Here is a 14064-nt window from a genome sequence, read left to right on the forward strand (position 1 = left end):
TTCCCCTTTAAAAGACATTTACCTGCTTACTATCTGTCCATTATCCCCATATTTCTGCTGAGCACCTTGTGAAGGCCCAACCACACTCCTTTTCCTTTTAAGGTCCTTTATACCTGCTCAATTTTTAAAAAATCAAATCTTCAAAGAGATTCTTGCCACTGCCAAGCTAAGCAGGAAAGAACAGGGAAAATAATGGAAGAAGGGAATTGTGAAGAAATAGGTATCTTTCTTCTTCAAACTTAGGTGGTGGCATACACACTGAACAGCAGGCAAGCCCAGACTTCCCATATAAAAACCCTAAATAAGCCCACCCTCTAGAACCTCGCGAGGCCAGCTGTAGTGTCCTGACAGATTGCCGGCATCAAAATCAACGTGCGTTCTGTCAGGCATGCGCGATGTTGGACTCTACCCACTGAGTCAGAGACTGCATCATGACAGCACACAGCAGAACTTGCACTGCTCAGGGTACAGGTATTCTGAGACAACCTCGCTCGAGGAAACAGGATTCATCCACAGCACAATGTATGCTGCACTATCCAAGTTTTCCCATAAAAAGCTATTCTATAGGAACTTGGACATTTGACAAGGAAAGCTGCTAATTGTTTAGGAAACCCTGAATGCCAACTGAATAGAACAAGTAGTAATCAAGTTTAATGGATTTTAAAATGGAATACTGCTGCTAACACTATCCCTAGTCTGGATATTTTCCATTTTTTTCTTCAAATCCAATTTTCAAGATCATCTGGAACTAATCCAGGCCATAATAGCATTTTGCTATTATGTAAATCTAATTCTACAGCCTTACTAGCATATAAATATTAATAATTCACTAATATTTTCCACATTCATTTCAGAAAACAAAAACTCAACCAGAAATTGATTAGGTCAAAACTTAGAAGACATCTTGCCTAATGGTCATTAGAAAAAAGTCATCATCCCCGATTGTAGGAATGAAGGGCACAAAATTTTAAAAATGTGGCGACAGAACCTGCCCTATACAACAAGTCAACAGGTGGCGCATTTTCCCCTCTAAGCCTTTGAAACATTCGCTTCAAGACACTGTGGAGGAATGGTTGGATTCAAAGATATCCTGTTTTTAAGAATTCCTTCAGTCAACTCAGAACCACATGTTTCCAACATAAGGGAAAACATTAAGTTGCTAAGAATCAACTAAATGGAAAGAAAAACATAAACTCATCTATTTAGTATAAACAAAATACTAACAACATTTGGGGGAAAAATGGACTCTTTGGGCTATTTTATGGGACTCTATCCCAGGGAAGGGTGCACTTACAATGATTCCTATTGTGGATGATTAGTTAAGAATAAAATGACAATTCCTGTCAGCAGAGTAGGAGGAGGACGAGCACGAGAAGGCTCCTGGCAATGGTAGTACTTGGTGGATAAGGAAACTGCTGAGTCAGAGCCAAAAACTTCCTTAGCAACTTCAGGCTTCAGCTGAGTCCTTCTCCCACCTCTCTTGCAGGCTCTGAAGGAATCAGAAATCTCCTCCAGAGTAGGCAGCACTTAAAATAGACTAAAGTCAAGTCAAAGGCAACTTCTTCACTTACTGAACAGTGAGATTCAGATAGACAAGGAAAGGAAATCCCAGAAGGAAGACTAAAATACTAGTCCTGGACCCAGTGCTACAGTGATCAGTTGTCTAGTCTAGGCCTTGACTTACCACCCTGAAAAGAAACAACCTTAGATTAAGGCATTTAGTTTTTCTCTCTAACCTCCTTGAACCTGCAAGTGAGGTTTTAAATTTACTGAGTTTTATAAAGACCTCAGTCAGACCAAGGCTACAAAACACCTACAGCTGTAACAAGTTATCTTCATGGTCTTAGATCCTTTCTTTCCAGCAAGAATTTTGACTCCAAGTCATATTTAAGATTTTCTAGGAATGATTCAGTGTAAAGGTTAAAGAAAAAAACCATCGTGTGTACTCTGATCAACACAGAGACAAAGGGTCCTGCTCTGCCATTAGTAGATAAAACTATCCATTAAAGGACAAGAGTGCCTTGGTGTCATGAGTATAGTCCCTAGATACACCATTTTGAAGAACAAGTTCCAATATAGCAGGATTGACACTCTCCTCACTTACAGATCCAGCTCTTTAGTATAAATTATTACCTACACCTGTAACCCTGTAACCCTGAGGTTACTGCTGGTGGGCAGGGAGATGCACCATAATTCTCTTGAATGTTTGCCACTGATTATTTTATACAGAGCTGCCCAGTGTTTCTCAATTTTGCTTGGTCAGTGTACCAGAAGCTTCGGAAGTATTCAATTGTGTTAAATGGATCCAGGACAACCTTGGAGGAATTTTAAACCCATAAAGATTTAACTAGGCACCGATAAGCAGCTTTCTATCTTGTGTTATTAACACTAAATAAAATACTACCATTTTAGGGAAGGTTTTCTGATGATTCTTCTTCCAGAGTAGCTCTCTAGAAATGAAGTTTAGCTAAAAGTCTCCAGATTACAAACTATGTGCTCTGAGAGTCATGCAGATGACTCCATTTTTTCAGACTACAAAAACTAAGAGCCCCTTTCTCGATGCACATATTCAGTATCAAAATGCCTTTTAGGAAATAACAACACAGGCCTGGCAATAGTAACCTAGTGGCTAAAATCCTCACCTTGCACATGTCAGGATCCTATATGGGCACTGGCCCCTATCACAACAGACCCACTTACTATCCAGTTCCCTGTTTGAGGCCTAGGCAGTTTAGGACGGCCCAAAGTCTTGGGACCCTGCACCCATGTGGGAGACTTGGAGGAGGTTCCTGCCTCCTGGCTTCAGATCAGTGTGGTTCCAGCTATTGCACCCGGTTGGGAGCAAATCATCAATGGACAGAAGTTCTTCCTCTGTCTCTCCTCTTCCCTTTATATCTGACTTTCCCACAAAGATAAAATAAATCTTAAAAAAAAAATTTTTTTGAGCTCACCTATAAAAAAACAAAAGAATAGAAAAGAAATAGCAATACATGTTGATTCTTCCACCAAACCACACAAAAATGAAACAATGAAACAAAAAAGGATTATCCAAGACAGAATCTTTTTCACTTTCTATCAGTAAGCAGACTCTTTTCTTGGCTAAGAATTAGACATTCTTATAACTCACCATCATAGTAAAACTTGACACTCTCCGGAAGTGGCTCATATGGTGGAGCAAATACAGGACCTTTATGTTCTAAGAATTTCCATTTAATGCCTTCAGGATAGCGTTCTTCTTCCCACCTTTCAAAGAAAAGGCACAACTTCATTTAGCAATCACTTTCCCTAGCACAGAGTTTATTACCTACTAAATGCTAAAAATAATCTGCTCAAGTGAGTGGTGATCTGAAATGACAGCTCTATAACCAAGTCTTTCATTTTCAAGACATCAGCATTCACAAGATGAAATATTCAAATGAATGGAGAAAATACATTTAACATTTCAGTTCATAGATATAGATCTAAAGATAAATCTTAGTTTATCAAGGAATTAAGAATCAAGTGGTGGATACAGAAATGGAAACAATTTTTCTACCATACGGCTGTCAATATATCACAATATATACTAGAGATTTTTTGTTTTAAAGATTTATTTTTATTGGAAAGGCAGATTAGATTTATGAAAAGGAGAGACAGAAAGATCTTCATTCTGCCTGTTCACTCCGCAGGTGGCTCCAGCTGAGCCAATTCAAAGCCAGGAGTCAGGAGCTTCTTCCTGTCTGTTGGGTCCCAAGACTTTGGGCCATCCTTTACTGCTTGCCCAGTACACAAGCAGGAAGCTGAAAAAAAGTGGAGCAACTGGGACACAAATCAGTGCCCATACGGGTTCCCAGTGCTTACAAGGAAAAGATATAGCCACTGAGCCAGACCACCTTTTTTGTTTTTGTTTTATTTTCATTGGAAAGGCAAAGTTATAGAACAAGAAGGAGAAACAGAAATCTCCCACCCACAGGCTCACCCCACAAATGGCTGTACGAGCCACAGCTGGGTTGGTAGGAAGCTGGGAGCTTCTTCAGGTCAGCTCTGGCCAGTGCCGCATTTGGGAGGTTTTTGAACAAAGAAGATGGGGGTTCTTTCTCTCTTCTCTATAAATATGATCCGCCTTTCCAATAAAAACAAACCTTAAAAAAAAATCTGAGGGGCTAAATTTGCTGGTATGTAGGAAAAGGTATCCTGAAAGTGGAGATGTTATGTGAAAAGGCATCAGAGGAAATAATCCTATAAGAAAATGCATTAATATAATAAAACTAGAAAACAATAGCCCCAACTGGAGCATACCGAGTATGTACAGCTTACCCCAAACTATCTAGCAGATACTGATAAATGCATCTAAAACTTGGTGGCAATAATCTGCTAATAATATTTCATTTTATCATTAATACAACACAGCCACCACCTATTTTTCATTGTTACTGCTTTGCTAAGTTTCCAATCTTGGCTGAACCGTATCAAAGCTAAGTACAGATCTGATGCTAAATATTTCAGCAAGTTTTCTGTAGGCAGATGTTGTGCATATGGTTAAGACACCACTTGGAACACTGATATTACATACTGCCACCATGTAAAAGACCTAGACAGAATTCTTGGCTTTTGATTTTTGCCTGGCTCAGTACCAGCTATTGCAGCTGAGACACAAACCAGTGACTAGAAAATCTAACTCTAGCTCTCTACATTTAAAGTAAGTTAAAAACACAAACAATGTGCCCAAAAACCCTTAAGGTGTCTGGGGTCCCTGCATTCCCTATAAAGGTGCCTAGGCTCTAGGACTGGTTCTACTGCCAATGTCAGCTTCCTGATAACACTCACTGGAAGGCAGCAGACAATGTCTTCAGTATGTAAGTTTCTTCCTGCCAACAAACTACATAATACTATGATCACATTTAACAAAATTAACTTCCTAGTATTATTCTAGTAATTCATACTTTAAAATCTTCATCTGACCCCAGGATGAAGCAGACATGGCCCAAGTAGCCAGGTTTCTGCCACCCAGGTGGGAGACACAGACTGCTGACATGGGCTATGTAAGAATTTGGGGAGTGTTTCAATAGGTGGAAGAAATTTCCTGTCTCTCAATTTTAATAGAAAACTTGCTAATTTTATCTAAAAACTGTTTTGTTTATTCTGAAAGAGTTACAAAGAGACACCTTCCACCTACTGATTCACTCCCAGATGGCCACAATGGTCAGCATCGGGGCAAACTGACGCCAAGAGCTTCTTTCAGGTCTCCAACATGAGTGACAGCAGCCTCAGCACTTCGGCCATCTTCCACTGCTTCCCCAGGCCATTAGCAGGGAGCTTGTCAGCAAGGGGAGCAGCAGGGACACAAACCAGTCAACCATATGGGATGCTGGCATTGCAGGCAGGAGGTTTATATACTGAACCACAATGCCAGGACCAAATAAATCCTGATTAAACACACACACACACACACACACACACACACACTAAAAACAAAGACACACACTTAGATGTCAAAATGAATTCCTTGTGGCTTACAAATTCAAGTAAGGTTGGGAATTTATAATAAAATCTCCTTGAAAAGGGGAAGATTAAAAAAAAGTGCTAGAAATGTATGTAAGACACGAAACAAAGTTCCACAGACTATAATCAAGTTTGTTTGGAGTTAAGTATGTCCTGGTTACTGTAAAATTAATTCTTTAAGGTTTTTAATGTTTTAAATATTTATTCATATGAAAGACAGAGAGGGCAAGACAGAGCAAGCATTCCATCACTATTCTATCCACTGGTTCACTCTGCACAGAGTTCCAACAGTCTAGGTCTCCTTCCAGGTAGGTGTCCCACATTTGTTACAGGGGCCCAAGTGCTGTGTCATCTTCTACTGCTTCCCCAGGTGCATTGCAAGGAGTCTGATAAGAAACAGAACCACTAGGACTCGAACTAAAGTTGTATTACAGAATCTTGTGTCACAGAGAGCCACTTAATCTATGCCAAACAGAGGTCTTATTATTTCAGGTTCAGTAATTCAGAAATGTCACTCACTACAACTCTCTAGAAACTCATCTCAGCAATTAAACAGTTTATCTGGTATGAGAAAAACATCAGTAATACATTTCCATAAATGTCTCATCACTATTATTTGATAGCATTTCTGGGTCTTGATCTTTCAACACTATAATGTATTGTACCCCTATTTCCTCAGTGTACCTTTGTTAATCAAAAATTCAAGCAATGTAACTCAGGTAATAAACTCTCCAAATTATTTTGACTTATTTACTTTTATTGGAAAGTCAATTTTAGAGAAGGAGCAACAGAAAGATCCTCCATCAGCAGTGAAGTAATATATTTTAATACTTTTCTAAAGATTTATTTATTTTTACTGGAAAGGCAGATTTATAGAGTCTTCCATTCACTGTTTCACTTCCCAAATGTCCCTTATGGCTACAGCTGAGCTGCTCCAGAGCCAGGCGCTTCTTCTGGGTCTCCCATGCTGGTGCAATGATCCAAGACTTTGGGCGTCCTCCACTGCTTTCCCAGGCCACAAGCAGGGAACTGGATCAGGAATGGAGCAACCAAGACTAGAACCAACACCCAAAAGAGATGCTGGCTTTTATAGGTAGAGGAGTAGCCATTGAGCCATTACACCAGCTCCTTAATTTCTGAATCGTTAAAACTTGCAAGTTAGTTTTAAACAGATCAGTCCTGACACAGAAGTGCACTTAATCCAATACAGAGCCGAAAACAATGTGTAACAGTTAAAACAAATCATCTGGATTCCGCAGGTTTTCAGAAATGGGCATGAACATACTGCTGTCACTACAGGAAAAACGGGATACAGCAAAGACCTAGAGACACAGAAACATTACTAGAGCAAGCTGTGCTTCAGAATACAATAATAGAGGATCTACATCCCAAGCTCTACTTCTAAAAAGTTACTGTGCCAGGAAGTATTGTATAAGAATGGGAGAACTTTAGCACTCAGACTTTTAAAAAAGCGTACCTTGGAAGCTGTGGCAAAGAACTGCTCATCCTGAAACCAATCATCTTTAGCTGAAGATCAGGCAATTTGCCTTTAAAGAAAATCAAGAAAAAAACCAACAACTATGTTTTCTCAGAAATTATGTGTGGTAACACTGATATCAACTATGAAAGCAAAATTAAGTTACTAGATCCCTCTAGGACACCTAACTGTACACACACGAGGCGGGACCTTGGTAAGAATGAGCACCTGCGTAAGGAAAGAGGCCAGGCGCCAAAGGAAAAGCAGAGACAGCAGAACTCGGAATGACAAGCAAGTACCTTGCTCATTCAGTAAGCATTCACTGGGCACCACCACAGAACCCTGAGACACACTGAGACCTATCCAACAATAATCACCAATTTATACTATTATTTCACTAAGGTCACAGAAGCCTTTCACTAAAAAACACAATTTGAGAAAGATCAGTAAAAACCTTTGGTTAGGTTCAAAGAACAAAGTGAGATGAAAATGAGGACCTGGACTATTACCTCTAAAAAGGATCAGATTTTCTCTGCTTTGCTGTTTTCCTATTCTACAAGTTCACTTTTGAAGTTACAGCTTCCTATCAACATGATCACACAGCAGTCACCATTCTGCCATGCTTCAGCCACTCTCAACCACGCCCCTTGTCACTGATCCACTAAGAAATGAAAAAGAGATAAAGGAAAATTCCATTTTTCTAAGAAATCAACCTCTGATTTGAAATTTTTCTAACATAAATACAGATCAGCGGCAGTCACAGCCTATCTCCACTGGATTTGGTACAGATGCTGCATGGATGCTCACGTTCCACAGCAGAGAGCTTAGCTCTGTTCCTGGCTTCCACTTCCAATCCAGCGTCCTACTGATACGTAAACACCTTAGGAGGTAGCTGCTGATGGCTCAAATGCCTGGCTATCTGCCACCCATGTGGGAAATCCCATAACTGCCATGGTGAGCAGCTGACCAGTGAAATAATGAACAAAGATCTCTACCAACAGTCTCTGGCTTTCTAGTAAAAATGACACAACAATTCACAATGAAGAATAAATCCTGAACATACTTTTAAAGTAACTTAACCTGTGCTATTACTCAATGGTACTCAGCCTATATGAACCTTACACATAAAAAATGCATCTCATACTCACAATCAACATATTTTCATTAATTAATTATTCCCTGAATGGTATTAAACAAAGATATTAAATTTGTAATGTTTCTTCATATTTATGAATAATTGTGAAATAATCACATTTTAAGATATTAACCACTTCTTTTCTAATGAACTCCTCCTCACTTTTAATTAGATTGCTATTTTCAATGTTATGAATGCTAACCATTTCTATAACAAGTGTTTTTCTTGAGGATTTAATGGGAATAAACTGTTTGCCACACAGAAATTTAATTTTGATTTACCAAATTTATAAATCCTATCCTTAGGCTCATTCTTTTAATTTTATTAACACTGAGAACAGACTTCATGCATTTCATAGATAAATATTTTTCTAGGAACATCACCATATTTCCTCCCTCAGTACTCGCTCTTTCCTTTCTAAGATTTGCAATCATACGATTTAATTTACGTATGTTCCTTCAAAAAAATCTTGACCATTCTAAAATTATACAAATATACATATTACATTGTTGCTGCTGTTTTTTTTAAAGGATCTTGAATTTATATTTTGATTGCTCATTGACTGCTTTTTTTAAAAATATTTATTTATTTTTATTGCAAAGTTAGATATACAGAGAGGAGGAGAGAGGAAGATCTTGCATCCGACGATGCCGGTGCTGAGCCGATCAGAAGCCAGGAGCCAGGAACCAGCTCCAGGTCTCACACAGAGGAATAGCGCCCCAAGGCTTTGGGCTGTCCACAACTGCTTTTCCCAGGTCACAAGTAGGGAGCTGAATGGGAAGCAGAGCTGCCGGGATCAGAACCAGCGCCCACCTGGGATCCCAGCATATTCAAGGTGAGGACTTTAGACGCTAGGCCACAGTGCTGGGCCCCGCTGCTGTTGTTTTAACAAATAAGCAGTTTTCCCAACATGATTTATAGAAGAATCCATGCGTTCTCCTGTGTTTTAAATGCATATATATGCACTTTCTTCACATGTTGAATTTCCACTGTTATTTAGGTCTACTTCTACATTCTACTATGCTCCACTGGGAGGAGCATAATTTTGAGACTTACTAAGTTTACAGCCAGTAATCACTTCACTAGGACCTGAAAACCTATTTCAGATTGTTATTCTGGAGAGATTCTTTTAGACAATCCTCCTCCCTCAAATACCAGATTGCTGATTTTAAAAATTTAACATTATTCCTCAATGAGGCTGGCCAATGAAAGGGCACACATTTTACCCAATGCTAGCAGTTACCATTTCCATTTTTGCTCTTCTTCTTTCTTCGGCTTCTTTTTCTTATCTGCATCAGGAACTTTTTTATCTTTATCCTTATTCTTGGGTTTTTTCAATTTTCCATCCTACAAAGAAACAATAAGAGAAATAATAAAGAACTGACCAAACTTCTAGAAATATTTTTTTGAGGACCATGAAGAACTCTAACTATAAAACATGAGAAGTGGAGGCCAGCACCATAGCATGGCAAGTTGAGCCTCCGCTCGCAAAATGAGTATCCCACATGGATACTGGTTAAGTCCCAAATGCTCTACTTCTGATCCAGCTCCCTGTTAATGGTCTGGGAAAACAACAGAGGATGCCCCAAGTCCTTGGACCCTGCACCCACAAGGAAGACACAAAAGAAGCTCTTGGCTTCTGACTGGCCTAGCTCTAGGATTGCGGTCATTTAAGGAGTGAGCTAGCAGATGTGGATCTATCTCTCTCCGTAAAACCTGCTTTATAAATACAGAAAAAAAAAAAATCTATCAAGGGGCTCAGTGCAGTAGCCCAGTGGCTCAAGTCCTTGTTTTGCAGGTGCCAGTTCAAGTTCCAGCTGTCCCACTTCCCACCCAGCTCCTGTTGTGACCTGAGAAAACAGCTGAGGATGGCCCAAGGCCTTAGGATCCTGCACTGGCATGGGAGATTCAGAAGAAGCTCCTGGCTCCTGGCTTTGGACCAGCTCAGTTCTGAACCGTTGTGGCCACTTGGTGACTGAATCAGCAGATAGAAGATCCTTCTGTATCTCCTTCCCTCTCTGTAAATCTTTCCAATAAAAACAATTAAACATTTAAAAATAATACGTGTGTACACACATCAGGACTGTAAATACTCCTGATATAATCCTTTAACCTGACAGATGAATGGAAACTTACCTGTAATTTCACTCTAGAGCATTATCTCCCCAAACTCTCTAATAGTCATCCAAGAAAAGTTTAAAAGAGCACTGCTAGACAGTAGCCCTGGGATATAGGTATTTTTCCCATTTACATATTTTTTTCCTTAAATATTTACTTATTTTTATTTGAAAGACAGATTTACAGAGAAGGGAAGAGAAGAGAGAGATCTTCCAAATGCTGATTTACACCCCCAAAATGGCCACAATGGCCAAAGCTGAGTCAATCTGAAGCAGAGTCTGGAGGTTCTTCCAAGTCTCCCATGTGGGTATCAGGGCCCAAGAACTTGAGCCATCCTCTGCTGCTTTCCCAGGTCATAAGCGAAGCATTCTGGACTTAACCAGTACCCATATGGGATGCTCATGTTGCAGGTGGAGGCTCTATAAATCTGCCATACGGTATGCTGCTGCATGCTAAGAATTAGCTTGCTATGCCATGTCGCCAGCCCGTCCATTTTCTAATCTTGGAGTTGCACTTCGCCTAGCACCTTAAAATGGAAGGGTCTGGGTATGTCTGTATCCAGCTCTTCACTACAGCTTCCTGCTAATGCAGACCTTGGGAACAGGAGTGATGGGTCAAGAAACTAGGTTCCTGACACCCATGTTTGAATTCACAGATTTTAGCATTCATGCAGTTCAACTCTGATCTTTTATGTGTATTTGCCTCTCAAATACTTAAAAAAAAATCCAGCTTGTCCTTAGCCTCCACAATGGATATAAGAGGTCCAACATTAGATATGTAATAGCTCAATCGAAAGAGGCTTTCCAAATCATTCACTGTGTAATACTTCCTATCACTGCTATTTGTATACTCAAAGACATGAACATACTAATAAGTAAGTATAGTTACAAAGTCCTACAAACTCTGATTCTTCTGGTAAGCCAATCACAGTGGGTACAATCTTGTTTTATGGGAAAATTCCCACTTCTAAACTCAAGTCCCAGAGAGTCTAAGTTGCTTTACCAACCTCTTCTTCCTCTAGTTTTCGCTTCTTCTCCTTCTTGATATCTTCTGTTTTAATTTTCTTAGGCTTATAATCAGCACTAGAAAGGGAACATAACATGCAGTTAATGCAGTTGCGACTCATGCATTCTCATCGACAACAGGCAGGACTGCAGTTATTCTTGACTGGGTACTCTATGGTCAGGCAACAGGGACTGGCACTGCTGTAGCACTAGCAGGGAGAAGCCACTGCCTGCAACAGCAGCACCCCTCAGGAACACTCATTTGTGCCTTGCAAGCTCTCTGATGATGCACTGGGAAAAGCAGAAGCAGATGCCCCAAGTGCCTGGGCTTCTGCCACATACACGGAAGACTCCAACTTAGCTCCTGGCTCCGTATATGTGCTCACTTGGGTAGTTTGGGTATCCTTGAAATGGGTACATTTGAAAACTGTAATTCACACACACTGCCTTTTTAATAAAAACAATTATATTGAGCCTCTCCTGCTTTAATCCAAAATGCAATGTCTTCTAATCCATTACTCATCGATTCTAAATAAGTAAAGACCAATCAATGCAGTTTCTCTGTGTATTACAAAGACACAACACATCTGTTCTTTAAACAACTCCTTTAGAGTATGAAGAAATGACACTCACTCATCCTCATCTCGAGGTCTCTTTAACGGCTTTATGTCCTCTTTAGGAGGAGCAAAATAGCCATCGTCTTCAGGTTCATCTTTAATCCGTGGTGGACTACGAAAGAAAAACAGTTGCTAATCACTCAATATTAAAAATATATTATAATAGACACACTTTAGCTTAAAAATGTTAATGTAATGATAACATATATTATTAATAAATATTTCCAATAAACATTTTTTTCTCAATTTTCAATACAATCCTGTGACATACAGTACAGTACAGCTCTCAACTTACAGATAAACAAGTAACATTTGGATTCAGGATCTAGACTCCTTATTACAAGACACTATTTTTTCTGCTGTATGATGACCTTCCTTTCTCTCTGACTCTGCCTTACAAAGAGAAAAAAAAATCTTTAAAACAAAATCTCTCTCAAACTTGGCATGATAAAGTTCTCTAACAATTTGCCAACAACATATACATTTATCCAGTTACATAGGGAAATAGCTATACTAACCAAAGCTAACACCAAAGGAAACCACATGTTAAACGAATAGTCCAGAAGCGAAGCATTTAACCATATTCATTCTTATTCAGCTGTCCACTTAGAAACTGGCTTATGTTATCCACAGAGGTACCACACCATTTTTGAGATTCTGCATGCCTCAATTTAACAGAGTGATTCTGTGAGGCCATTATCTTCAACCAAGAAGAAGGAACAAATACTCACCAGGTCCTTGCAGCGCTGTCTGACTGGGGGCATCTTTTCAGAACCTTCCTACACTAATTTAAAACAGGGAATGGGATCCCTACAGAAAACTGCTGTTTGTGAAGGGGCTGACAGAATAGTAATTCAAATTCAGCTGCAAAGTATATCCTCAGCATTTCATGAGTAGACGATGCATTCCCTGTTGCCCTATTAACAGACTGGATTCCCTTTCGACAGCATGTAGTGTGCCCAGATTTTGGCTCTCCTCAGCACACTCTTAAAATGCCAGTTTCTACAGGTATGCCTCTCACCTCATCACTGAGACATCCGAGGTTCTACAAGGAGAGAAACACTACAATTTAGCCAAATAGTTAAATTGCTAGATGCTAGGATTGTCACAATTAAAATCAAAATCATGTGGGAAGGATTCAGTGAAGAATCTATAGATTGTTTACAAATAAAGCAAGCTCAAGCTAGGTGAATATAGAGGTCAATGATTGAAAGGAGGGTGTGTTCCTAACTTTTAAACCAGGAAAAAAAAAAAAAAAACTGAAAACAAACCCATCACCACACACAAGGTCGAAAGATTTCACTGATAACCTGGTATTATTTAATAAAAGTCCTAGGCAGTTTCTTGGCCAAGATTCATCATTCTGTGCTTCAGCCATCTTATCTGAGGAATCAGAATTCCCAGGGTAACTTGCAGCTCCAATGCTTCTTGAACGTTATTTTTCTGCATTCCCGGAGCAGTTACAAAATATGCCTCAAGAAGGTATTTGCTTCTCCTTGTCAAGAGGATCCAGAGTACATGGCAAAATTCTCAAAAAGCCACAAAGTAGAAGTTTCAAAGAAGTACAACTTCTAAAATACTTTGTTCAAGTCAATACAAACACTTTCAATAATTTCTAACAAATGCATCTGTCATTCAATGCAGTGAGGCTATATCATAATATATCATTACGATATATATCACAAATTTTCAATTGTTTTTAAACTAGAGGGGCCTTTCAGACTTATTTTCAGGAGTTGAGGCTAAGGAGGAAAACAAATAAAAAAAAAAAAAAAGGGGCAAAAGTAATTCAGGAGAAGTAACCTCTTAAGTATCCACATTTTCCTCTTTTTATAAAAGAGACTATCCTATTTCTACCCTAATCTATGTCCACTGCCAAAGGAAGGTTAAATAAGTATTCCTGCATGAGCCTCACAGTACTACTAGTAAAGAATTTGAAGTAAGCTATTTTAAGACATTGTGATTACCATTAAATTGAGCATTTCTTTTTTAGAACATTAAAGTACATTGAAATTAGCAAAGAAATTGCACTAAAACTTCAAGCTACACGTCTTAGGTTAATCCTACGGTAGGTAAATTGTATCCCAGTTGCTTAAAGATATTCTCTGACAACATTCTCCATTCAAAATAACCTGGGAAAAGTGTTGGTAAATTTCACTAAATGGCACTTCAAAAATACTTCAGCCTTCTCGCTGCTGACCTCCTCAGAGCCATTTCCGGGGTATTGGGGGG

The 14064-nt window shown here is 39.3% G+C and overlaps 1 protein-coding gene across 2 annotated transcripts in view; it reads right to left on the reverse strand.

Annotated features, from left to right (window-relative positions):
* Window positions 1-14064, reverse strand: part of TOP1 (DNA topoisomerase I) — a 78912-nt gene that overhangs the window by 15841 nt on the left and 49007 nt on the right. For both annotated transcript variants that reach the window (XM_040981467.1, XM_040981468.1), the window contains 4 exons: window positions 11849-11944; window positions 11218-11293; window positions 9337-9440; window positions 3128-3243 (listed from right to left, as the gene is read on the reverse strand). In XM_040981467.1, coding sequence (XP_040837401.1) covers window positions 3128-3243; window positions 9337-9440; window positions 11218-11293; window positions 11849-11944 — 392 coding nt within the window. The remainder of the gene's footprint in view (window positions 1-3127; window positions 3244-9336; window positions 9441-11217; window positions 11294-11848; window positions 11945-14064) is intronic.

This window comes from Ochotona curzoniae, unplaced genomic scaffold, assembly GCF_017591425.1.
Source record: "Ochotona curzoniae isolate NIBS_2020 unplaced genomic scaffold, NIBS_Ocur_1.0 contig_3520, whole genome shotgun sequence".
NCBI classification, from domain to species: domain Eukaryota; kingdom Metazoa; phylum Chordata; class Mammalia; order Lagomorpha; family Ochotonidae; genus Ochotona; species Ochotona curzoniae.